This window comes from Anomaloglossus baeobatrachus, chromosome 7, assembly GCF_048569485.1.
Source record: "Anomaloglossus baeobatrachus isolate aAnoBae1 chromosome 7, aAnoBae1.hap1, whole genome shotgun sequence".
Classification (NCBI taxonomy): Eukaryota; Metazoa; Chordata; class Amphibia; order Anura; family Aromobatidae; genus Anomaloglossus; species Anomaloglossus baeobatrachus.
This window is the reverse complement of record NC_134359.1, coordinates 279721547-279746872: the sequence shown is the minus strand read 5'-3', so window position 1 is coordinate 279746872 and position 25326 is coordinate 279721547. Positions and strand designations below refer to the sequence as shown.

The 25326-nt window shown below is 52.6% G+C and overlaps 1 protein-coding gene across 1 annotated transcript in view; it reads left to right on the top strand.

Moving 5' to 3' along the window:
* The window catches only part of ABCA3 (ATP binding cassette subfamily A member 3), a 37464-nt gene that overhangs the window by 4716 nt on the left and 7422 nt on the right, over nucleotides 1–25326 (top strand). The window contains exons 2-22 of the mRNA XM_075318236.1: nucleotides 4540–4629; nucleotides 4784–5039; nucleotides 6690–6817; nucleotides 6899–7064; nucleotides 7849–8108; nucleotides 8198–8314; nucleotides 9008–9128; nucleotides 10173–10346; nucleotides 10424–10605; nucleotides 11823–11969; nucleotides 12313–12442; nucleotides 14001–14155; nucleotides 14236–14391; nucleotides 14466–14676; nucleotides 14904–15054; nucleotides 15289–15387; nucleotides 15467–15650; nucleotides 16630–16936; nucleotides 17092–17365; nucleotides 24576–24780; nucleotides 24878–25097. Coding sequence (XP_075174351.1) covers nucleotides 4576–4629; nucleotides 4784–5039; nucleotides 6690–6817; nucleotides 6899–7064; nucleotides 7849–8108; nucleotides 8198–8314; nucleotides 9008–9128; nucleotides 10173–10346; nucleotides 10424–10605; nucleotides 11823–11969; nucleotides 12313–12442; nucleotides 14001–14155; nucleotides 14236–14391; nucleotides 14466–14676; nucleotides 14904–15054; nucleotides 15289–15387; nucleotides 15467–15650; nucleotides 16630–16936; nucleotides 17092–17365; nucleotides 24576–24780; nucleotides 24878–25097 — 3697 coding nt within the window. The 5' untranslated portion in view covers nucleotides 4540–4575. The remainder of the gene's footprint in view (nucleotides 1–4539; nucleotides 4630–4783; nucleotides 5040–6689; nucleotides 6818–6898; nucleotides 7065–7848; nucleotides 8109–8197; nucleotides 8315–9007; nucleotides 9129–10172; nucleotides 10347–10423; nucleotides 10606–11822; nucleotides 11970–12312; nucleotides 12443–14000; nucleotides 14156–14235; nucleotides 14392–14465; nucleotides 14677–14903; nucleotides 15055–15288; nucleotides 15388–15466; nucleotides 15651–16629; nucleotides 16937–17091; nucleotides 17366–24575; nucleotides 24781–24877; nucleotides 25098–25326) is intronic.

Below are 25326 nucleotides of genomic sequence, written 5' to 3'. Positions count from 1 at the left end.
CTTCCTTCCTTCCCGACCGGTCGGGTCCCTTCCTTCCGACCGGTCGGGTCCCTTCCTTCCTTCTTTCTGCCGGTCGGGTTCCTTCCTTCCTTCTTCCTTCCTTCCTTCCTTCCTTCCTTCCTTCCTTCCTTCCGCTGGTCGGGTCCCTTCCTCTTCCTTCCTACTTCCTTCCTACTTCCTTCCGACCGGTCGGGTCCCTCCCTCCCTCCTAGCTCCCCTCCTCCCCTAGCTCCTCCTCGGTCTGTCCCTCCTTCCTTCGACGCGTCGGGTCCCTTCCTTCCTTCCTTCCGACCGGTGCGGTCCCTTCCTTCCTTCCTTCCGACCGGTCGGGTCCCTTCCTTCCTTCCTTCCGACGGTCGGGTCCTTCTTCCGACGGTCGAGGTCCCCTTCCTTCTATCTTCCGACCGGTCGGGTCTCTTCCTTCCTTCCGACCTGGTCGGGTCCCTTCCTTCCTTCCTTCCGACCGGTCGGGTCCCTTCCTTCCTTCCTTCCGACCGGTCGGGTCCCTTCCTTCCTTCCTTCCTTCCTTCCTTCTTCCTTCCTTCCTTCTTCTTCTGCCGGTCGGGTCCCTCCCTTCCTTCCTTCCTTCTGCCGGTCGGGTCCCTCCTTCCTTCCTTCCTTCCGACCGGTCGGGTCCCTTACTTCCTTCCTTCCGACCGGTCGGGTCCCTTACCTTACTTCCTTCCTTCCGACCGGTCGGGTCCTTCTTCCTTCCGACCGTCGGGTCCTCCTTCCTTCCTCTTCCTTCCGACCGTTCGGGTCCCTTCCTTCCTTCCTTCCTTCCGACCGGTCGGGTCCCTTCTTCCTTCCTTCCTTCCTTCCTTCCTTCTTCCTTCCTTCCTTCCTTCCTTCCTTCCTTCCTTCTGCCGGTCGGGTCCCTCCCTTCCTTCCTTCCTTCTGCCGGTCGGGTCCCTCCTTCCTTCCTTCCTTCTGCCGGTCGGGTCCCTCCCTTCCTTCCTTCCTTCCGACCGGTCGGGTCCCTTACTTCCTTCCTTCCGACGCGTCGGGTCCCTTACTTCCTTCCTTCCGACCGGTCGGGTCCCTTACTTCCTTCCTTCCGACCGTTCGGGTCCCTTCCTTCCGACCGTTCGGGTCCCTTCCTTCCTTCCTTCCTTCCGACCGGTCGGGTCCCTTCCTTCCTTCCTTCCTTCCGACCGGTCGGGTCCCTTCCTTCCTTCCGCCGGTCGGGTCCGACCGGTCGGGTCCCTTCCTTTCCGTCTTTCCTTTTTTCCGCCGGTCTGTTTCCTGCCTTCCACGGGTCAGGTTCTTCCACCTTTTGTTCTGGAGACATACCGCATATGTAAATTTCATGTAAATTATCCAAACATAGATAAGCAAATGCACAGACTGTGATGGATGCATTATTGACTCCACTGATCACCGTAGGTTTATTTCCAGAAATCCCCTGCAATCAGCCGTCATTGTAGGGTGATGCCCCAGCTGATCATAACTTGTCCCTTGTAATACATGGGGGGTCGGGTCCAGCTGAGTAATATACTAGATCATGTTTCGCCTCAATGGTGAGGGTCCTGGGGCCATCTCTGACGTCCTGATAGGAGATGGTGATGTGTGTAGGAGCCGATCAGAGGAACCTGATGGCCATAAATGAGCTCAACTGGATAAGTTTTTGCTTACCAGTCGGGATAAATGCTGGTGTAATGATCGGGTGCCTGCGTGCTTCCTAAGGTCCGTCAGGTGGGGGATGGGGTGCTATTGATCAGAAATGGTTGCCCGGCAGGTGGCCAGTGCACCAGATGGTCCATGTATTCATTCACAATCTCAATAACTTGGTGACGTCCTGGAGCTTTGTAAAGGTCTGTGTACGCTCCTGAGTAATGTGCACGCTGTCCAATGCTGTGCAATGAAACAACAAAGAGCCAGCACCAATGTGCACTAAGGCATCAAATATTCCAAACTGCATTATAAAAAATTTTTTTTGAGATTTTTGGCAAAAAATTGCAATTTCTTGAGCTGCTTCGCCACGTCACGGCAAATCTCATTTGAAGCAGTCCTACACTAAAATATTTTTATAAAATGTGCCATGCGGCCTCACACATGAATAACAGAACTGCTCTCAGCAGCACTCACCTGGTCTATTGCAGTCCCGTACCCATGACTGAGTCATGGCTGTGGGCGGGACAGGTCCAAGCAAATGCTGCATGAAGTATATATATAGCCTGTGGACAAAGCCTGATGACCCAATGTGAACAGTCACCAAACGCCAAAATCTATACAGATGGAATACATCCCAAAATGCTGTGCAATGCAGCAGCCTCTGCCCAGCACTGCCCACCGGTCTGGATTTGTACCTCTCTGATTGATGCGATGCTGAATCCGAACCTCAGGGCCCGGTCACATACACCCTAATCAGCCATAGCACTGAGCCACCTGCCCAATATAATGTAGGTGACCCACTGAGGCTGGATCTCCACCAGATCTCAGACGGCTCCTGTGGTATCTGCAGCAGATCATCGTCCTGTGCGGCCTCCATAGATAGGACTTATTCTTCAGCACATCCCATCCATCGGACTGAGATCTGGAGATTTAGGAGACAAGTTATCACCGAATCCTGCTGAAAGAGACACTGTTATTAGGGAATTCTGCAGGAACAATCTGTGCATCCCAATGCTTTTGTATCATAGCTGTGATGCTCTGCGTGCCCTGACTCCTTTCTATCATAGCTGCGATGCTCTGCGTGTCCTGACTCCTTTCTATCATAGCTGTGATGCTCTGCGTGTCCTGACTCCTTTCTATCATAGCTGCGATGCTCTGCGTGTCCTGACTCCTTTCTATCATAGCTGTGATGCTCTGCGTGTCCTGATTCCTTTCTATCATAGCTGCAATGCTCTGCGTGTCCTGACTCCTTTCTATCATAGCTGTGATGTTCTGCGTGTCCTGACTCCTTTCTATCATAGTTGCGATGCTCTGCGTGTCCTGACTCCTTTCTATGATAGCTGCGATGCTATGCGTGTCCTGACTCCTTTCTATCATAGCTGCGATGCTCTGCGTGTCCTGACTCCTTTCTATCATAGCTGTGATGCTCTGCGTGTCCTGACTCCTTTCTATCATAGCTGTGATGCTCTGCGTGTCCTGACTCCTTTCTATCATAGCTGCGATGCTCTGCGTGTCCTGACTCCTTTCTATCATAGCTGCGATGTTCTGCATGTCCTGACTCCTTTCTATCATAGCTGCGATGATCTGCGTGTCCTGACTCCTTTCTATCATAGCTGCGATGCTCTGCGGGTCCTGACTCCTTTCTATCATAGCTGCGATGCTCTGCGTGTCCTGACTCCTTTCTATCATAGCTGCGATGCTCTGCGTGTCCTGACTCCATTCTATCATAGCTGCGATGCTCTACGTGTCCTGATTCCTTTCTATCATAGCTGTGATGCTCTGCGTGTCCTGACTCCTTTCTATCATAGCTGCGATGCTCTGCGTGTCCTGACTCCTTTCTATCATAGCTGCGATGCTCTGCGGGTCCTGACTCCTTTCTATCATAGCTACGATGTTCTGCGTGTCCTGACTCCTTTCTATCATAGCTGCGATGCTCTGCGTGTCCTGACTCCTTTCTATCATAGCTGCGATGCTCTGCGTGTCCTGACTTTTTTTCTATCATAGCTGCAATGCTCTGCGTGTCCTGACTCCTTTCTATCATAGCTGCGATGCTCTGCGTGTCCTGACTCCTTTCTATCATAGCTGCGATGCTCTGCGTGTCCTGACTCCTTTCTATCATAGCTGCGATGCTCTGCGTTTCCTGACTCCTTTCTATCATAGCTGCGATGCTCTGCGTGTCCTGACTCCTTTCTATCATAGCTGCGATGCTCTGCGTGTCCTGACTCCTTTCTATCATAGCTGCGATGCTCTGCGTGTCCTGACTCCTTTCTATCATAGCTGCGATGCTCTGCGTGTCCTGACTCCTTTCTATCATAGCTGCGATGCTCTGCGTGCCCTGACTCCTTTCTATCATAGCTGCGATGCTCTGCGTGCCCTGACTCCTTTCTATCATAGCTGCGATGCTCTGCGTGCCCTGACTCCTTTCTATCATAGCTGCGATGCTCTGCGTGCCCTGACTCCTTTCTATCATAGCTGCGATGCTCTGCGTGCCCTGTCTGCTGGTACTGAGCAGCTGCCATAACTCTATAAAGCCATTACCACGCTCTGCAGAGCATCACACCATGAACCTACAGACCCTGGATCTGCAGACCATTGCTCTATTCTTTTTTTGGAATGCGGTATCGAAGTGCTTAACTTGACTTATTGCACCACGGCGGGTTTGTGTCGCAATGCTCTGCGTCATCGCTGCCGTCCCTCGGCTGAAGTGTGCCACTCTCGCTAATCAGTCAAATTCTAGGGTACTTAAGAGCGACAAGGGCTTCGTGCCCCGTCCAGCGCATTACACAATTCAGCGCTCCGGCTCCGCACCGCAGGGACTGAATCTGCTGCCGGCGCTCCAATGGAGAAGTGATATTCTGCGCGATTGGTGGCGCGTCGGCGTTCCCGTCCCTTTCCTCCTCCGCTCACACTGTTTGCTCCTTACAGATTTTGAGTGACTGTCGTCTGCCGGAGCGATCCATCATGGCGGTGATACGGCAGCTGTGGCTCCTTCTATGGAAGAATTACGTCTTACAGGTACGGTATAGTAAAGGGCACGGTATGGCGGTGCTATTACCAACCAGAGGGGGTCCGTCACTGGTTTTGCATGCAGTTCATCCTCTTTTAGTGGCGTGGGGGCCACGTCCAGGTGAAGGTCAGACCCCCCTAATTTTGCCTCCTCTCCCTTTAGAAACGTCAGGTCCTGGTGACGGTGATCGAGCTGGCGCTGCCGCTCCTGTTTTCTGTGATCCTTATTGCATTGAGGCACAGGGTGGAGTCCGAGAACCACCCCAATGCCACCTCGTACCCCAACGTGGACTTTCTCACCTTGCCAAGGACATTTCACAATATGGGACCTTGGGAGCTGGCCTATGTGCCATCGAATAGTGACGTGGTGCGGGACATTGTGAGAACAGTGGAGGAAAAGCTGGCCATTGATATCCGAGGTAAGGCACGCTGCTCCGGTGTGCGCTCATGTATATATCCATAACTTATCTGTCTCTGCCAACCAGTGCAGGTCCCAGCATTGGTCAATAAGTTACCAGTAGTGATGGGCGGGCACTACCATGCTCAGGTGCTCAGTACTGGTAACTAGTGATGAGCGGGCACTACCATGCTCAGGTGCTCAGTACTCGTAACTAGTGATGAGCGGGCACTACCATGCTCAGGTGCTCAGTACTGGTAACTAGTGATGAGCGGGCACTACCATGCTCAGGTGCTCAGTACTGGTAACTAGTGATGAGCGGGCACTACCATGCTCAGGTGCTCAGTACTGGTAACTAGTGATGAGCGGGCACTACCATGCTCAGGTGCTCGGTACTCGTAACTAGTGATGAGCGGGCACTACCATGATCAGGTGCTCAGTACTCGTAACTAGTGATGAGCGGGCACTACCATGCTCGGGTGCTCGGTACTCGTAACTAGTGATGAGCGGGCACTACCATGCTCGGGTGCTCGGTATTCGTAACTAGTGATGAGCGGGCACTACCATGCTCGGGTGCTCAGTACTGGTAACTAGTGATGAGCGGGCACTACCATGCTCGGGTGCTCAGTACTTGTAACTAGTGATGAGCGGGCACTACCATGCTCGGGTGCTCAGTACTCGTAACTAGTGATGAGCGGGCACTACCATGCTCGGGTGCTCAGTACTCGTAACTAGTGATGAGCGGGCACTACCATGCTCGGGTGCTCAGTACTAGTGATGAGCGGGCACTACCATGCTCAGGTGCTCGGTACGCGTAACTAGTGATGAGTGGACACTACCATGCTTGGTTGCTCAGTACTTGTAACTAGTGATGAGCGGGCACTACCATGCTCGGGTGCTCAGTACTAGTGATGAGCGGGCACTACCATGCTCAGGTGCTTGGTACGCGTAACTAGTGATGAGTTGACACTACCATGCTTGGTTGCTCAGTACTTGTAACTAGTGATGAGCGGGCACTACCATGCTCGGGTGCTCAGTACTAGTGATGAGCGGGCACTACCATGCTCAGGTGCTTGGTACGCGTAACTAGTGATGAGTGGACACTACCATGCTTGGTTGCTCAGTACTTGTAACTAGTGATGAGTGGGCACTACCATGCTCGGGTGCTCAGTACTCGTAACTAGTGATGAGCGGGCACTACCATGCTCCGGTGCTTGGTTCTCGTAACTTGTGATGAGCGGGCACTACCATGCTCAGGTGCTCAGTACTCGTAACTAGTGATGAGCGGGCACTACCATGCTCAGGTGCTCTGTACTCGTAACTAGTGATGAGCGGGCACTACCATGCTTGGTTGCTCAGTACTTGTAACTAGTGATGAGCGGGCACTACCATGCTCAGGTGCTCGGTACTCGTAACTAGTGATGAGCGGGCACTACCATGCTCGGGTGCTCTGTACTCGTAACTAGTGATGAGCGGGCACTACCATGCTCCGGTGCTTGGTTCTCGTAACTAGTGATGAGCGGGCACTACCATGCTCGGTACTCAAAAAGTCTTGATTACAAAAAACATTCATATTTATATATACGGCTCGTATGTCTCCTCATTTGTGTTATTTTCTCATAACTTACTCGCTCTTCTTGTTCTTTACTTGCCTTCTCTCCGTTGTCCGCAGCCCGGGGTTTCCCTACAGAAGAAGATTTGGAGAAATTCATCAGACATGACAACCAGTCGGGCAGCGTGCTGGCAGCCATAGTCTTCGACCATACGTTCAATAACAGCGATGATCCGTTACCTCTGCGGGTAAGGACGGAGACTCTGGAGCCCGGGTTATGTGGTGACATTAGTGCCGCAGGAATAACATGTCCGCCTTTCCCGCCTCAGGTCCACTACAAGCTGCGGTTTAAGTACAGCCCTCGCAACGCTCCCATCATTGAGCAATCGGGGCTGAACCCAAATGTGGATCGCAACTGGCACACCAGATACCTGTACCCGCTCTTCCAGCTTCCGGGGCCTCGTGAACGAGGTGACATCACGGGAGGCACACCAGGTAATGTTTGTCTGGTTTCCTTCATGATCCTGTACAAAAATGAAAAAATATACCTAACCGGTGTAACACTCGCAGCCGGTGTAGGGGCAGCAATTGGGATTAGTGGACCCGTTGGACCACAGGGGGGAACCGGGCTTATCATTTTGTGGCAGAGGCTTAACTAAGCGCCCACCGCGAGGTTGCCGCCAGGTATCACTCCCAGGGCAGTGACCGGGACTGTGGCAGTTGACCCCCAGGGCAGGTGACGGACTTAGGAATAGACAGGTACAGGCGTGATGACTGAGGCAGGCTGGATCGGCCGGTACGGACAGGAATGATGGGCACAGCAGGGATAGATAGACACGTATGAAGAAGCAGATTCAGGTATAGGTAGTGGACACAAGGGTATCAGGACCTGACAACTAGCTAGCAGACTGGGACACTGACTAACTAGGAGCGTTGCGCAGGCACCTCCCCTAAAGGGAGGGTGCATTAAGTACACAGTGCCTCTCAGCCATAGGCTGAAAAGCATTTCCTGGAAATGGCGCACCAGCCCTTTAAGAGGAGGGCCGGTTTGTGCACATGCATCTTAGGTGTACTACCGAGAACCCTGTGCGGCATGTACAGGGCCTGGGTGGAGGAGGAGGCAGGATAGCGCATGGGAGGCCGTTCGGCAGATAGGGAGCGTGGGACCCGGCCGGGGCGGCGAGTAAGTCGGCGTCTCTACAGGAACGCTGGCGCTACAGCCAGTCCCTTGATTTTAGGCTTTTTCATCACTATCCTTCATTCTTTTTTCACCTTCCAGGATACTACAGAGAATGCTTTCTGGCAGTGCAGCACCACGTGGACCGGGCGATCATTTACCACCATGCCAACGAGACCGGGCGGGCCCTCCTGGATAACATTGATGTCTCCATCCGACGGTTTCCCTTCCCTCCCTACGTCAACGACCTCTTCATCCTGGCGATCCAGAATCAGCTCCCCCTGCTCCTGATGCTCAGCTTCACCTACACCTCCCTGAGCATTGTGCGCGCCCTGGTCCTGGAGAAGGAGCGGAAGTTGAAGGTGACCGCCATCTTTGTGACGTCTCGGGGCGGCTTTCTAGTTATTTAGCGGATTTCATGTGATTGACCTACATGTGACATTTCTTACAGGAATACATGCGAGTGATGGGTCTGAAGTCCTGGCTCCTCTCCACCGCTTGGTTCATCCATTTCTTTATCTTACTTTTGGTTTCCATCTTTTTCGTCACTTTACTTCTGTGCGTCCAGGTCAGTAATGCTCCCTCCTTCCAGGTTCTGCTGCCATTCTGCATTGCTCCAATACATCCGTTTTACGTATGCAGCTCCAATGCAGACCTATGTGTTTCCATGGTTGGTTACAAATTTTAAACCTGCCCCATGTAGTCGCATCCTGCAGGCATCGGTCGCTCTCCTCCATCTGTCTTTTATTTTTAATGTCGTTAAGTCAGGTAGTAACATTGGTCAGAAGGACCGGGGTAAGATATGACTGCGGGGGGGACAGGGGGGTTGTGACCCATAACTGTAACCACAACCTGATTAATATGAAGGGGGATATTCCCAGCAGTCAGGTGGTAGGGTATACGATCACCTTATGATTGCTAGGGGGTCCCATGGTCTGTACCCCAGCCCATATGTTTAGTGCTCATCTCATCTCGGCGTCTTGGAGCCTCCGCCAAGAAACTGAAATAAAGCCCCTTTCACCTGGACGGGGACGTAAAAGGAGGGTTCTGTCCCTTCGTATGTGATTAGTGGGTGTCCAAGGGGTTAAATCGGCACAGTGATGGCATTTTTCCACTGAAAATGCATCTTCACACGTTGTGATGCCGGTCGGGCACCTTTTACTTTACTTGGCATTTTGCAGTTCCTTATGCGCTCTATTCTCAATAAGAGACTTTCCTTGCATTTTTGGGTGACTGACTTTTTTTCTTCTTTCTTTGCCAGGCCAGTAACCAGGGGGCAGTTCTCACTCGAAGTGACCCCACAGTGGTCTTTGTCTATCTCCTGGTTTTTGCTGTGTCCACCATCACCTTCAGTTTTATGATCAGCAGCTTTTTCTCACGAGGTAAGAATATGTTCTCCCTTTCCCTTCCCCCTCCTTTCCCTTCCCCCTCCTTTCCCTTCCCCCTCCTTTCCCTTCCCCCTCCTTTCCCTTCCCCCTCCTTTCCCTTCCCCCTCCTTTCCCTTCCCCCTCCTTTCCCTTCCCCCTCCTTTCCCTTCCCCCTCCTTTCCCTTTCCCCTCCTTTCCCTTTCCCCTCCTTTCCCTTTCCCCTCCTTTCCCTTTCCCCTCCTTTCCCTTTCCCCTCCTTTCCCTTTCCCCTCCTTTCCCTTTCCCCTCCTTTCCCTTTCCCCTCCTTTCCCTTTCCCCTCCTTTCCCTTTCCCCTCCTTTCCCTTTCCCCTCCTTTTGCCTTTCCCCTCCTTTGCCTTTCCCCTCCTTTCCCTTTTGCCTTTCCCCTCCTCTCCCTTTTGCCTTTCCCCTCCTTTCCCTTTTGCCTTTCCCTCCTTTCCCTTTTGCCTTTCCCCTCCTTTCCCTCCTTTTGCCTTTCCCCTCCTTTCCCTCCTTTTGCCTTTCCCCTCCTTTCCCTCCTTTGCCTTTCCCCTCCTTTCCCTCCTTTGCCTTTCCCCTCCTTTCCCTCCTCCCTCCTTTCCCTCCTTTGCCTTTCCCCTCCTTTCCCTCCTTTGCCTTTCCCCTCCTTTCCCCTCCTTTGCCTTTCCCCTCCTTTCTCTCCTTTGCCTTTCCCCTCCTTTCTCTCCTTTGCCTTTCCCCTCCTTCCCTTTTGCCTTTCCCCTCCTTCCCTTTTGCCCTTTGCCCTCCTTCCCTTGCCCTTTCCCCTCCTTCCCTTCACCTCTTTCCCCTCCTTCCCTTCACCTCTTTCCCTTCCCCTCCAGATGATGACCCCACTCCACCACTCCCCGGTAAGCTACTTTCGGATTATAAGACGCACCCCTCTTTTTCCTTCCAAATTTTTGGGAGGACAAGTGCGTCTTATAATCCGAAAAATGCGGTGTTCATTACAGAACTTAGTGGTCCGTTTCTTACACATCACATGTACATACGTTTATGTTAAAAATAGTGCATCTCTGATCACTTTTTTTGTTCTCTTACAGCGAATGTGGCGGCGGCCGCCGGTGGGTTCCTGTATTTCTTCTCCTACATCCCCTACTTCTTCATCTCCCCTCGGTACGATAGGATAACTCACAGCGAGAAGCTGGCGTCCTGTCTGATCTCCAATGTGGGCATGGCCATGGGCGCCCAACTCATCGGGATGTTTGAGGGCAAAGGTCAGTGTGAACCGGCCTTTATTCTTGTGCGTCGTTTCTCATCCACAAGGAGTCTTATGTCGTGGCTTCGTCTTTAGGTACAGGGGCTCAGTGGTCAAATCTGCTGACCCCGGTCAGTGTGGATGATAACTTCACCCTGGGACAAGTCATGGGCATGCTGCTCCTGGACTCTGTTGTGTACTCCATCATTGGGTGGTATGTGGAGAATATCATGCCGGGAGACTACGGAGTTCCCCAACCTTGGTTCTTCTGCTTCATGGTAAGAAACCGATCCATACTTTGCCCAATCTTTAAACCGAACGTCCTTTAGACATGATGTTTGGATGATGGTGTTCTGGATACTAACACGCCCATTGGTCACTAAATCGAAGGTCCATGATTGATTCTCCTTGCAGAATCGTGTACCTACATCTTTTTGTTAAAGGGGTTCTCGCATCTTGTGTCCATGGGTGGTCACTGGTATTGGTGCCAATCTGCAATAATCACAACCTGCGGACAAGTGTTTAAAGCAACCATGTTTTTCAAATCCTGGACAACCCCTTTAAAGCGCACCAATCACCAGGATTTTCCTATATAACCGAAAGCCAGTGCTATACTGGCACTATCATGCTTATTCTATACATACCTTTAGTTGTCAGCTCGGATGTATAGGTTTTGAAACACAAGAAAGTAAAGTTTGTAAACTGAGCAGCTTTTTGAATGACAGCAGCTGCCGATCAGCTGATAGCTGGGGTGGGTGTTCATAGTGATTCCCGCCCCCTGCTTTCCTGTCCTCTCCTTGTTGTTTATGCTAATTCTATTATAGAATAGTTTTACTAAGTGGCTAGAAGGACCTGTGCTGATATTGTACCCATGTGACCAGAAGGGGCGGGGCCTCAGCCAACATAGCTGATACCAGGAAGCAACATTATTTTTCTGTTGGCTGAGGCTCTGCCCTTTCTGGTCACATGGGTATGACATCAGCACAGGTCCTTCTAGCCACTTAGTAAAACGCTTGTATAATAGAATTAGCATAAATAACGGGGGAGAATGTATAGGCAGAGGGTGTGAGTACCCACCCCAGCGATCAGCTGATTGGCTGCTGTTGCCACTGAAAAAGCTGCTCATTTTACAAACTTTACTTGTTTGTGTTGAAAACCTATACATCCGAGCTGACAACTAAAGGTATGTATAGAATCAGCCTGATAGTGGCAGTATAGCACTGGCTTTAGTTGATATAGAAAAATCCTGGTGAGTGGTGCACTTTAAGTCTAGGAATCCATCCAATGCGATATTCACCAACTCCAAAAAAAGCAAGTGATGAGTGAATGGGCAGAGCGCTCAGTGATCGTGGAGGTCTCGGCGCTTAGACCCCTAATGACACAACTTGTGTTGGGGTTTATAGTGTTAACTAGAAGAAAAAATACTCTGAAAATAAATGGTTAACTGTGATCAGGTGTCCTCCATTCACATGATTTTCTTTGGGTGTCTTTGCAGCCTTCATATTGGTGCGGGGCTGCCAGAGATGCAGAATTCCTAGAGAAGGAAGATGATGAGGATCCGGAGAAAGCTTTGAGGGGGGATTACTTGGAAGAAGAACCCGCAGACCTGATCCCAGGCATTCGAATCAAACATTTAACAAAGGTGAAGTTCTACCACATGGCCACTAGATGTCACTCTGTCACTACTTATTCTAGATGTGAATGCCTTTCCCTTCTTAAAGGGGTGTTCTCATAATTCACCTCTATACAAAGGATAGGCTTGGACATCCAATCAGAATGGGGGGCCCCACAATTGAACAGAGCGGTGTTGATTTATACACAGTGATCCTCAGAAAATGTCCTTTGAATCTGGAAACACCCCTTTAAATTTTGGCGTTCTCATGTATTAGAATCTCCAAATGAATACTAACAGCTTCTATCACAATCGCCCTTAATTAGCGGCTCATTGTGATCGTCCGCAGTCATTTTTGGGTTTTATTCCTCAGGCGTTCCGCGTGAATGGTAAGAGGCGCGTTGCTGTGCGGGATCTTACCCTTAACATGTATGAAGGACAAATTACGGTGCTATTGGGACACAATGGAGCTGGGAAGAGCACTACTTTATCTATGCTTACAGGTACGTGATGCTTTACACCCAAGGTGCTTTTTTTTTTCTACGTATTTTCTCCTACAGCGCTTCTGTGGGGGATTGCTGCATATTTTATTTGCACAGGAGGGATCCGAGATCCCATAAGTTGTGTTCTGCATCCCTGTGTAACTCCGATCCCGGCCGTTAAACCCTTCATTGTGCCAGTAAACTTATTGTGCAGAATATACTGTGTTTTTCGCATTATAAGACACACTTTTCTTCCCAAAAATTTGGAAGGAAAATGAGGGGTACATTTTATAATCCAAATGTAGCTTACCGGGAGGTGGTGGACAGAGGTAGCAGGAAGCAGGGGGGATACTGTGAGTGCTGGTGCTGCTGGGGCTGTGGCTGCTGGGGCTGTGGCTGTGGCTGCTGGGGCTCGGGGTGCTGTGCTGCTGGGGCTGTGGGTGCTGTGGCTGCTGTGGCTGTGGCTGCGGGTGCTGTGGCTGCTGTGGCTGCGGGTGCTGTGGCTGCTGTGGCTGCGGGTGCTGTGGCTGCTGTGGCTGCGGGTGCTGTGGCTGCTGTGGCTGCGGGTGCTGTGGCTGTGGCTGCTGTGGCTGCGGGTGCTGTGGCTGCGGGTGCTGTGGCTGCGGGTGCTGTGGCTGCGGGTGCTGTGGCTGCGGGTGCTGTGCTGCTGGGGCTGTGGGTGCTGTGCTGCTGGGGCTCGGGGTGCAGTGCTGCTGGGGCTCGGGGTGCAGTGCTGCTGGGGCTGCGGGTGCTGTGCTGCTGGGGCTGTGGCTGCTGGGGCTCGGGGTGCTGTGCTGCTGGGGCTCGGGGTGCTGTGCTGCTGGGGCTGTGGGTGCTGTGCTGCTGGGGCTGTGGCTGCTGGGGCTCGGGGTGCAGTGCTGCTGGGGCTGCGGGTGCTGTGCTGCTGGGGCTGCGGGTGCTGTGGCTGCTGGGGCTGTGGCTGCTGGGGCTCGGGGTGCTGTGCTGCTGGGGCTGCGGGTGCTGTGCTGCGGCCAGTGAGGCACTGGTAAGAGCCATCCTGAACATGGAGGCGGTGTGGGCTTCAAATAATGGCGCCTAGAGTTGGGGCATGCACAGAGGGAGCTCTTGGCTGAAAATCTCATCTGTGCATGCGCCGACTGCGGCTCATTGATCTCCCAGCAGCGGAATTTAGGAAAATTACACCCGGAGGTAGCACGTGCGCAGAAGAGATCTCAGCTTCTCATTGAACCGATGGCTTACTCTGCGCATGCGCCAACTCTGGGCGCCATATCTTTGAAGCCCACACCGCCGACAGTTTCTGGATGTTGCCTGCCTCATTCAGCTCCCGCAGCAAGCATCTGGGATACCCGCCGCACCACCCTGCTCCCCCACCGCCCCTGCCTCCTGTGACCCCGGTCCACCACCGCCATTGCCCCCCACCCAGGTAAGACATGTCCAGATTGTAAGACTGAACCCTTTTTTTCTGACTTTATTTTTCTCTAAATTTGGGGTGCGTCTTATAAACCGAAAAATGTTACATAGATTATCGAATCTCCAACCATCCATTTACATCTGATTTTGATGTGTTTTTTTGCATGTTCTTTATATTTTGTTTTAGGCCTTTTTCCGCCCTCATCCGGTGAATGCTATATCGGCGGATATGAGATCTCTCGAGACACCGCTCTCATCAGACGCAGTCTGGGGCTGTGCCCTCAACATGACGTCTTATTCCAGGGTCTCACCGTGGAGGAGCACTTATATTTTTACGCCTCGGTAAGGGTCTCGTGGACTTATAAGCCAGCAATGTAAGTCTGGATATTGTCATTGTACCTAACCTTCGCGTCTGTGTTTAGCTGAAGGGATGTCCCCGGTGGCGCTGCCCGGAAGAGGTGGAAAAGATTCTGCAAATCCTTAGAATTGAAGAGAAGCGTAAAGCTTTGAGCACTCAGCTGTCGGGGGGAACCTGCCGGAAGCTGTCCATAGGGATTGCCTTAATAGGAGGGTCAAAGGTAATGATATTTCGCCATGTGAGTCACTTTCCGTATCTCATATATTCCTGATCTTGAAAGCGTGATGGTTGCAGGTGGTTATGCTGGACGAGCCGACTTCTGGAATGGACCCGGCTTCTCGTAGAGACACGTGGGAGCTTTTACGGCAGCACAAACATGACCGTACCCTCCTCCTCACCACGCATTTCATGGATGAAGCGGATATCCTTGGAGATCGGGTCGCCATACTTGCTCAGGGGCAGCTGCAATGCTGCGGGTCTCCTCTGTTCCTCAAAAGCAAATATGGTGAGTGATGGGATATGTCAAGGGTGTGCGTTAAAAGGGGCTGAGTTGCATTTCCCTACCCAATATCTTCATTCTGTAGATGAATGGGGGGCCCAGAAGTTAGCCCCCCACCGACCAGACTGTACTGACATATATCCTTATAGAGAACCTTAATACGAGCCCTGACCTCCCCAATGAGCTCAGCCCATCTTATCCACATCCTCCGTTCTGGTGTCCTCGTCCTGTAGGTGCCGGATACCATATGGTGATGGTGAAGCAGCCGCACTGCCAAGTGGAAGAGATCTCCGACCTCGTCACCAGCTACGTCCCCCATGCCACTCTGGAGAGCAATGCTGGGGCAGAACTGTCTTACATCTTACCCAAGGAAAGCACCCACAGGTACGACTTACATATATGATATTTGGACATGTATCATACCCCGGTACCCAGATGGCCTGATATTACTGCACATCTGAGTTAGGCTGGTTTTCCTTGTGTGTGAACTATGAAGCTGACACTGATCGGAAGTCTCGACCCGCTGATCCAAGCTCATATATGTCCAAGAAGCGGTCATCTACGGTCACGCCGGGTCTACCGCCTTGCGTTGACCCTCTGCCCATCCATCTTCTTTAGGTTTGAGCCACTGTTCTCTGAACTTGAGCTTCGCCGCGATGAGTTGGGCATTGCCAGTTATGGAGCATCGGTCACCACTATGGAGGAAGTATTTCTAAGGTAAGGGTTCATTTTTCCTCTTGTTTGGATGCCGTCACATATAGCGGTTCCTGTCTCTTGATTTTTCCTACGTTTTTAGGGTGGGGAAATTAGTGGACAGCAGCCTGGACATACAGGCCATACAGCTGCCTGCGCTCCAGTATCAGCACGAGCGACGAGCCAACGACTGGTCTGCGGAGGAGTCCTGCTCCATGAGCGACTGTACGGAGGACAGCGGGACCCTGATCACCGAGGATTGCTCCAATATCAAGCTTAACGGAGGGGTGAGCCAGATTACAGACATGCACTAGCATCCACCATTGCTTAATCGGGCCTTCAATGTATGGAGATGACGTCCTCTGTGCAAAGCAGTGAGGCCAGATGTGAAGATCAGTGACTCAAGACGAGTCGCCCTCACAATCTGTTCTCGTATTTATTACTTGATGCATCCAGTGTGAAAATATGAAACCACTTTGCAAATATTCTTAGTTTTAAAAAAAATAAGTATCATGTCTGCAGCTCTATGCAGAAGTATGTGTCTCCATGGTAACAGACTACAAAGGGAACTTGTGTAGTCAGATCTTGCAGACATCTCCCAGTCCGTCTGTCCCGTCCTTGCTCCTTTTATAAAATGTACGTTAGTAAGTGGTGGGGCAGGGATGGGACGGAGGGGTGAATGGATGGGACGGAGGGGTGGATGGATGGGACGGAGGGGTGGATGGATGGGACGGAGGGGTGAATGGATGGGACGGAGGGGTGGATGGATGGGACGGAGGGGTGGATGGATGGGACGGAGGGGTGGATGGATGGGACGGAGGGGTGGATGGATGGAACGGAGGGGTGGATGGATGGGACGGAGGGGTGGATGGATGGGACGGAGGGGTGGATGGATGGGACGGAGGGGTGGATGGATGGGACGGAGGGGTGGATGGATGGGACGGAGGGGTGGATGGATGGGACGGTGGGGTGGATGGATGGGACGGTGGGGTGGATGGATGGGACGGAGGGGTGGATGGATGGGACGGAGGGGTGGATGGATGGGACGGAGGGGTGGATGGATGGATGGGACGGAGGGGTGGATGGATGGGACGGATGGATGGAACAGAGGGATGGATGGAGGGGATGGGACGTTTGGACGGATGGATGGATGGGACGGAGGGACGGGATGGAGGGATCAACACAGGCTTTGTTAGTTTGTCTGTAGACAGTACATTATGATCTGCCTTATATATGTACATTACGCCTCTTCTCCTCTTCCCTCAGTGTTCTCTCTGGTGCCAGCAGTTCTATGCCCTTTTTGTAAAGCGAGCTTCATATAGCTGGAGAAACTGGAAGATCGTCGTGGGTCAGTTCTTGGTCCCTTTGGTCTTCACCACATTGGCCCTGATCGTAGGGAATACCTTCCCTGGACCACAAGACTCTCCTGCGCTGGAGCTGAGCCTGGCGCCTTATGGGCACACGGCGGTGCCGTACTCCCTGCCACCTAATGCCTCCCTCCTGCTGCAGGCCCTGGCAGAGAGCTTCAGAGACCAGCTGGATGAGACGTACGCCGAGCCTCAGGAGGTGATCGGTAAGCCTCGACTCCACAGACTGCTTAGTACACCCCTAGAGGGTGACATTGATGATCCACCCCTTTAAGTTGTGTACTTTAGCTATGGAAAGATGTGACCTTCTAGGACGCCGGATCTCTCTTGTGCCAATTATATTTTTTTGCTTTGTTTTCAGGTGACCTTGATGACTATCTTCTGGCAAAGGCGACCGACGAAGGCGCCCTGTTTGCTGAACACTGCCTGTGTGCGGCGGAGATCCTACGCGTCGGCTCGCGTTACAACGTCACTGCCCGATTCAATAACCAGGCTTACCACGTGGTGGCCGTGGCGCTAGCACTGGCTGACAACACTCTGTTCAGATTGGTGGCTGGTGGCAATGCTTCCATTTCAGTAACCAACTACCCTCAGCCACGAAACACCACCGAGACTGCCCGGGACCAGCTTCTAGAGTAAGGGGATGCTTCAAGTTTTCATAATTTCATACTAGAGAATGTAGACCCCCTCTCCTTCCCATTCACCCCCAACCTTTCCCATGGATCCACAGCTCCAAAACTGTTTCTGGCCGTTGCAATTGCATTTTGAAAACTGTTGACAATTCTTTAGGCACATCTCTCATTGCCGGATTTTAGGTGGCACTTAAGTGTATCATTTCCTAGGAGACAGCTGAGTGAATGCAATAAATCGGATTGTCAAGCGCACTCAAACCCCCCCCCCCGCCCCCACAAACAAAAAAAAATGGGGGTGCGTCTTACAATGCAAATATGGCTTACCATCATGGCGGTGGTGGAGCAGGGTCATAGGAGGCAGGGTGGGCGATACTGAGGGTGTAACTGCAGTGTCATCGCAGCGGGAGCATTGAGCTGACTGTGGGCTCTATTGAGTCACCCTCTGTTGACGCGATGAACTTCAGAAAAATGGCTGCGGAGGTGGCGCATGCGCAGATTGACGCAATGGACTTCAAGAACATGGCTGTGGAGATCTTCCTGCGCATGCGCCACATCCGCGGCCATTTTCTTGATGTCCATCTCATCAACTGCGGGCGATTCAATGGAGTCCGCAGTCAGATCAAGCGCCCACCGCCGCAACGACACCCCAGTTTGTGACCCTCTTGAGTCGCTCCACTGCACTGGCAGATCAATTGCGCCTGCCACAACACTCCCGAGGCTGCAGTATTGCTGACTCCGTCCACTGACTCTCCTGAGACGCAACACTCCCTCCTCTGAATCCGCAGCATCGCTGACCCTGCCTCCTGTGACCTTCCTGAGCCGCTCCACCACCGCTGCTCCCCCTGGTGAGCATTAGGATTAAGACGCACTAGGGTTATAGGATTTTTCCTATTTTCCTTTTTTAAATTTGGGATGCGTCTTATAATTTGGGGCATCTTATACACCAAAAATACGGTAATATTTTGTGTTCAGTCACCACTAGAGGGAGCTAAGTGCATATGGAAATATACAGGAGCTGTAGACATCTGCATGCACAGTGCTCCCCCTGGTGGCAGCTGTGACTGTGATTCTTTTGCAAAGAGTTGTGGAGCTGTGTGAGCAATTGCACTATTCTTCAAAATTATTATTTCTTCGGCGCTCCATTGGGAGACCCAGACGATTGGGTGTATAGCTACTGCCTCCGGAGGCCACACAAAGTATTACACTAAAAAGTGTAAGGCCCCTCCCCTTCTGGCTATACACCCCCCGTGGGATCACGGGCTGCTCAGTTTTCAAGCTTTGTGCGAAGGAGGTCAGACATCCACGCATAGCTCCACTGTTTAGTCAGCAGCAGCTGCTGACTATGTCGGATGGAAGAAAAGAGGGCCCATACTAGGGCCCCCAGCATGCTCCCTTCTCACCCCACTCTTTGTCGGCGGTGTTTGTAAAGGTTGAGGTACCCATTGCGGGTACGGAGGCTGGAGCCCACATGCTGTTTTCCTTCCCCATCCCCACGAGGGCTCTGAGGGAAGTGGGATCTTACCGGCCTCCAGGCTCTGAGGCCGGGGCTCCATCCACAGACCCGGAGATCCTGCTGGAATGGAGCGGAGTATCGTCAGGGACAGGCCCTGCAACGTTAAGGTACTCTGTGTCCCCGTATGGATCACACGCAGACACACCGCAGCATTGCTGGGTGTGTTAGTGCGCCGGGGACAACAGCGCTGCGCGCTTGGGCTATTACTCACAACAGCTCGGCTGTGTGAGTTTATGTATGGGGAACGGCCGCGCCGGCCGCCGCTGGCTGTTTTACACCGGGGACTTCCGCGCTGGCCGTGCTTATACGACGGCAGCGCTTATAAATCGAGTCCCCGGCTTTTGCGGCCTACTTTCGTTTCGTTCCCGCCCCCAGGCCTGACAGTCAGGGAAGGGGAGAGACGCTGTACAATGGTCAGCGCCGAGGGCTGGAGTCTTATTTACATACTCCAGCCCTCTCAACTGGGCACAGTGAGACGCCAGTTTCCCGCACTTTGTCTGGGGCACGCCCATGGCCCGCCCCTCTTCACAGGACGCCGGCAGCCATTCCTGCAGGCAGTCTAAGCTGGTGAACGGACACAGGCTCTGGGAGACCCAGCAAAGGGATTCTGGCGACCACATACCCGCTCATGCGGGCGGTAAGCAGCACCTTGGTGCTGACCCCTTTATTGCCACAGTGTTTTGTGTTTATGCTTGTACCTATGTTGCAAGACCATGCACAGACACACGCCAGCATTGCTGGGTGTGTTAGTGCGCCGCGGACAACAGCGCTGCACGCTTGGATTATACTCACTGCAGCTTAGCTGAGTGAGTTTATCTGTGGGAAACTGCCGCGCCGGCCGCTGCTGGAGGCTGCGGCGCGGCTGAGACTTGTGGCTGTACGGTCGCTTCTTGGCGATATACCCTTAGATAGCTCTGAGGAGACAACAGCATGTCGTCAGCATAGAGCAAGGGGGCCAAGGCACAGGCTCTTTATGCTGTCTGTACCGCATGTGCGGCTGCTTTACCGGCAGGTTCCACTAACCCCCATTGGGTAGAGTCTCTGCTAGTGATGGCCCAGAGGGGCCACCTGTGAGACTGTCCAGAGGACAGAGTTTGCAGTTTTTTGCTGATAAAATGTCTAGGGCTATGGACAAAATTCTAGCAACTTTGCAGTCCAGGCCGGTGACGCAGACCATGGGCACTGTTGAACAATCCCCCGGTCTCCCTCAGTTGGAACTAATCCGTGCTCCAAGGGGGTCCTATACATCCCAGACTGAAGGCTCTGACACGGACGACAGTCCCAGACAGCCTAAGCGAGCTCGCTGGGAGAGACCCTCGACTTCACTCTGGTCAGGGTCTCAGCGGGCGGATTCTCTGTATGATGAGGTAGCTGATCAGGTTCTGATCCTGAGACCGCTTTCATTCTGGATGCTCCTAATGGTGACGCCATGGTGAATGATCTCATAGCGCCCATCAATACACTGGTGGATATTTCTCCCTCAGCCCCTCCACTGGAGGAGGCAGCTTCACAGCAGGAGAAATTCCATTTCAGGTATCCCAAGCGTAAATTCAGTACTTTCTGGGCTACTCTGACTTCAGGGAAGCAGTCCAGAAACACTGCGCTTATCCAGACAAGCTTGCTCCAAACGTCTTAAGGATACACGTTACCCTTCTCCCCCTGACGTGGTCAAGCGCTGGACCCAGGTCCTAAGGTGGATCCCCCAATCTCCAAGCTTGCGGCTAGATCCATAGTTGCAGTGGTAGATGGGACTTCACTTAAAGATGCCATTGACAGACAGATGGACCTCTGGTTCAAATCTGTCTATGACGCTATCGGCGTGTCGTTTGCTCCGGCATTCGCAGCCGTATGGGCACTCCAAGCTATTTCAGCTGGTCTTGCGCAGATGGGCACTGTCACACGTACATCTGGGCCGCAGGTGGCGTCCTTAACCTCGCATATGTCTGCATTGCGACTTACGCTATTCATGCTGTCCTGGACTCTACGAGCCGTACGCCGGTGGCGTACGCCAACTCCGTGGTTTTGCGCAGAGCCTTGGGGTTAAGGGAATGGAAGGCAGATTCTGTTTCCAAAAAAGGGCTTAACCAATTTGCCATTATCTGGTAACAGACTGTTGGGTGAGCGATTGGATGAAATCAAACAGTCCAAGGGTAAGGATTCGTCCTTACTCCAACCCAGATCAAACAGTCGAGGTTTCGGTCCTTTCCAGGCTCGGGCAGGTCCCAATTCCTAGTCCAAAATGACTCAAATGGCTCAGAGGGGCTCAGATTCCTGGCGGGCTCACTCACGCCCAAAGAAGGCAGCCGGAGGAACCGCTACCAAGGCGGTTTCCTCATAACTTTCAGCCCTCTCTCCGCATCCGCGGTCGGGGGCAGACTCTCCCGCTTGGCGGCATTTAGCTGCCACAGGTCAAAGACCGGTGGGTGAGAGACATCTGTCTCACGTGTTCAGGATAGAGTTTTGTTCTCATCCTCTGGCTCGATTCTTCACCTCCCGACCGAGCCGATGCCCTTCTGCAGGCAGAAGGAGTGGTGATCCCTGTTACCTTCAGGCACAAGTTCACGGTTTTTACTCCAATCTTGTTGTGGTGCCACAAAAAGGACGGCTCTTCCGTTCCGTTCTGGACCTAAAACTGCTCAACAAGCACGTGAAAACCAGGCGGTTCCGGATGGAATCCCTCCGCTCCGTCATTGCCTCAATGTCTCAAGGAGATTTCCTAGCATCATTAGATAGCAGGATGCTTATCTCCATATGCCGATTGCTCCAGAGCACCAGCGTTTGCTACGATTCGTTATAGAAGACGAGCATCTTCAGTTCGTAGCCCTGCCCTTCGGTCTGGCGACAGCCCCACGGGTTTTCACCAAGGTCATGGCAGCAGTGGTAGCAGTCCTGCACTCTCAGGGTCACTCTGTGATCCCTTACTTGGACGATCTACTTGTCAAAGCACCCTCTCAAGAGGCATGCCAACACAGCCTGAACGTTGCGCTGGAGACACTCCAGAGTTTCGGGTGGATCATCACCTTTTCAAAGTCCAATCTGACACCGACCCAATCGCTGACATATCTTGGCATAGAGTTTCATACTCTCTCAGCGATAGTGAAGCTTCCGCTGGACAAACAACGTTCACTACAGACGGGGGTGCAGTCTCTCCTTCAAGGCCAGTCACACCCCTTAAGACGCCTCATGCACTCCCTAGCAAAGATGGTAGCAGCAATGGAGGCAGTCCCTTTCGCGCAGTTTTCTTCTGCGTCCACTTCAATGGGACATTCTCCGCCAATGGGATGGGAAGTCGACGTCCCTAGACAGGAACGTCTACCTTTCTCAGACGGTCAAGGACTCTCTTCAGTGGTGGCTTCTTCCCACCTCATTGTCAAAAGGAAAGTCCTTCCTACCCCCATCCTGGGCGGTGGTCACGACAGACGCGAGTCTGTCAGGGTGGGGAGCAGTCGTTCTCCACCACAGGGCTCAGGGTACGTGGACTCAGCAGGAGTCCACCCTTCAGATCAATGTTCTGGAAATCTGGGCAGTATATCTTGCCCTGCAAGCCTTCCAGCAGTAGCTGGGAAGCAAACAGATCCGAATTCAGTCGGACAACTCCACAGCGGTGGCATACATCAACCACCAAGGCGGAACACGCAGTCGGCAAGCCTCCCAGGTAGTCCGGCGGATCCTCATGTGGGTGAAAGACATCCACCATATCCGCAGTTCACATCCCGGGCGTAGAAAACTGGGAAGCAGACTTCCTCAGTCGCCAGGGTATGGACGCATTGGAATGACCTCTGCACCCGGACGTGTTTCAGGAAATCTGTAGCCGCTGGGGGATGCCGGACGTCGACCTAGTGGCGTCTCGGCACAACAAGAAGGTCCCGATTTTCATGGCGCGGTCTCACGATCAAAGAGCTCTGGCGGCAGGCGCCTTAGTTCAGGATTGGTCGCAGTTCCAGCTACCCTATGTGTTTCCCCCTCTGGCACCGTTGCCCAGAGTGCTACGCAAGATCAGCTCCAATTGCCGCCGCGCCATCCTCATCGCTCCAGACTGGCCGAGGAGGTCATGGACCCGGATCTGTGGCATCTCACGGTCGGCCAACCGTGGGCACTACCAGACCGGCCAGACTTACTGTCCTGAACCTAACTGTGAGGCCATTGAGTCCAGGATCCTAGCGTCTTCAGGATTATCTCAAGACGTCATTGCCACCATGAGACGGGCTAGGAAGCCGACGCCTGCCAAGATCTACCACAGGATGTGGAAGATATTCTTCTCTTAGTGCTCTGCTCAGGGAGTGTCTCCCTGGCCATTTGCATTTGGAAAAAGGGTTGTCGCTCGGCTCCATTAAAGGACAAGTCTCAGCGCTATCTGTATTCTTCAGAAGCGCCTAGCACGTCTTCCTCAGGTACACACGTTCCTGCAGGGGGTTTGTCACATTGTCCCTCTGTACAAACGGCCGTTAGACCCATGGGATCTGAACAGGGTACTAATTGCTCTCCAGAAGCCGCCCTTCGAGCCTCTGAGGGATGTTCACTTTCTCGATTTTCACAGAAAGTGGCCTTTCTGGTAGCGGTCACGTCTCTTAGGAGAGTGTCCGAACTAGCAGCGCTGTCATCCAAAAGCTCCCTTCCTGGTGTTTCACCTAGACAAGGTAGTGCTGCGCCCGATTCCGGAGTTCTCCCTAAGGTGGTATCCCCCTTTCATATCAATCAGGATATCTCCTTACCTTCCTTTTGCCTCATCCAGTTCATCGATATGAAATGGATTTGCATTTGTTGGATCTGGGAGAGCACTCAGAATCTACATTTTCCGCACGGCGCCCCTGCGCCGCTCGGATGCACTCTTTGTGCTTGTCGCTAGTCAGCGTAAAGAGTCGCAGGCTTCCAAATCCACCCTGGCTCGATGGATCAAGGAACCAATTCTTGAAGCCTACCGTTCTGCTGGGCTTCTGGTTCCATCAGGGCTGAAGGCCCATTCTACCAGAGCCGTGGGTGCGTCCTGGGCATTACGGCACCAGGCTACGGCTCAGCAGGTGTGCCAGGCAGCTACCTGGTCGAGTCTGCACGCTTTCACCAAGCATTATCAGGTGCATACCTACGCTTAGGCGGATGCCAGCCTAGGTAGAAGAGTCCTGCAGGCGGCGGTTGCCTCCTCGTAGGGAAGGGCTGTTTTGCAGCTCTAACATGAGGTATTAATTTACCCACCCAGGGACTGCTTTTGGACGTCCCAATCGTCTGGGTCTCCCAATGGAGCGCCGAAGAAGAAGGGAATTTTGATACTTACCGTAAATTCCTTTTCTTCTAGCTCCAATTGGGAGACCCAGCACCCGCCCTGTTTCCTTCGGGATTTTTGGTTTGTTCGGGTACACATGTTGTTCATGTTGAACGGTTTCAGTTCTCCGATGTTACTTCGGATTGAATTTGTTTAAACCAGTTATTGGCTTTCCTCCTTCTTGCTTTAGCACTAAAACTGAGCAGCCCGTGATCCCACGGGGGGTGTATAGCCAGAAGGGGAGGGGCCTTACACTTTTTAGTGTAATACTTTGTGTGGCCTCCGGAGGCAGTAGCTATACACCCAATCGTCTGGGTCTCCCAATTGGAGCTAGAAGAAAAGGAATTTACGGTAAGTAACAAAATTCCCTTCTTTCAAAGGGGTGGTTGTTGTTAAATATATAATGTGCTGAGCTTAATAAAAGCTTTTGCTGTTTTCTGCAGGGGTCAGACGGGTTTCGCCATCGCCATTAATCTTCTATATGGAATGGCGTCTTTGGCCAGCACCTTTTCCCTGTTGCTGGTTGGGGAGAGGGCGGTGAAGTCGAAGCATGTGCAGTTTGTGAGCGGAGCGTCTTCCTTCAGTTACTGGTTGTCTGCACTCACCTGGGATCTGCTGAACTTCCTAATCCCGTGCGTACTCATGCTGGTAAGTGACCCCTATACGGCACAGTCCACTATATCCGGATAGGAGGTGATAGATGGAGTGGTAGACGTCACCTTCTCTGCCCTCGTTTTACCTACAGGTGGTGTTCCAGGCCTTTGGGGTGCGCGCGTATACGGATAAACACCACCTCGTGGACGTGATGCTGATGCTGCTCCTCTACGGCTGGGCCGTCATTCCTCTTATGTACTTGTTCAGCTTTCTGTTCACCTCCACCGCCACCGCATACACCCGGCTCACCATATTCAACATTCTGTCGGGCACTGCCACCTTCTTGTCCGTCACCATCATGAGCATCCCAGGTAGGAGAATTGCCCTGGCTGCACAATGTCGATCTACATAAACCCAATAGTGCACGTTCTTGCCAGAGAGGCCAATTATTTGGTTTCCCATTGTTTAAAGGGGTGATCCCCTATCCACAAGATAGATAACCTATTGCTGGGATCCGCATCGATTGGTAAAACGGGGCATTTCTATCCCTCTTAGAATGGAGCATCAGAGCACATGTCCAACCGCCGCTCTATTCATTCC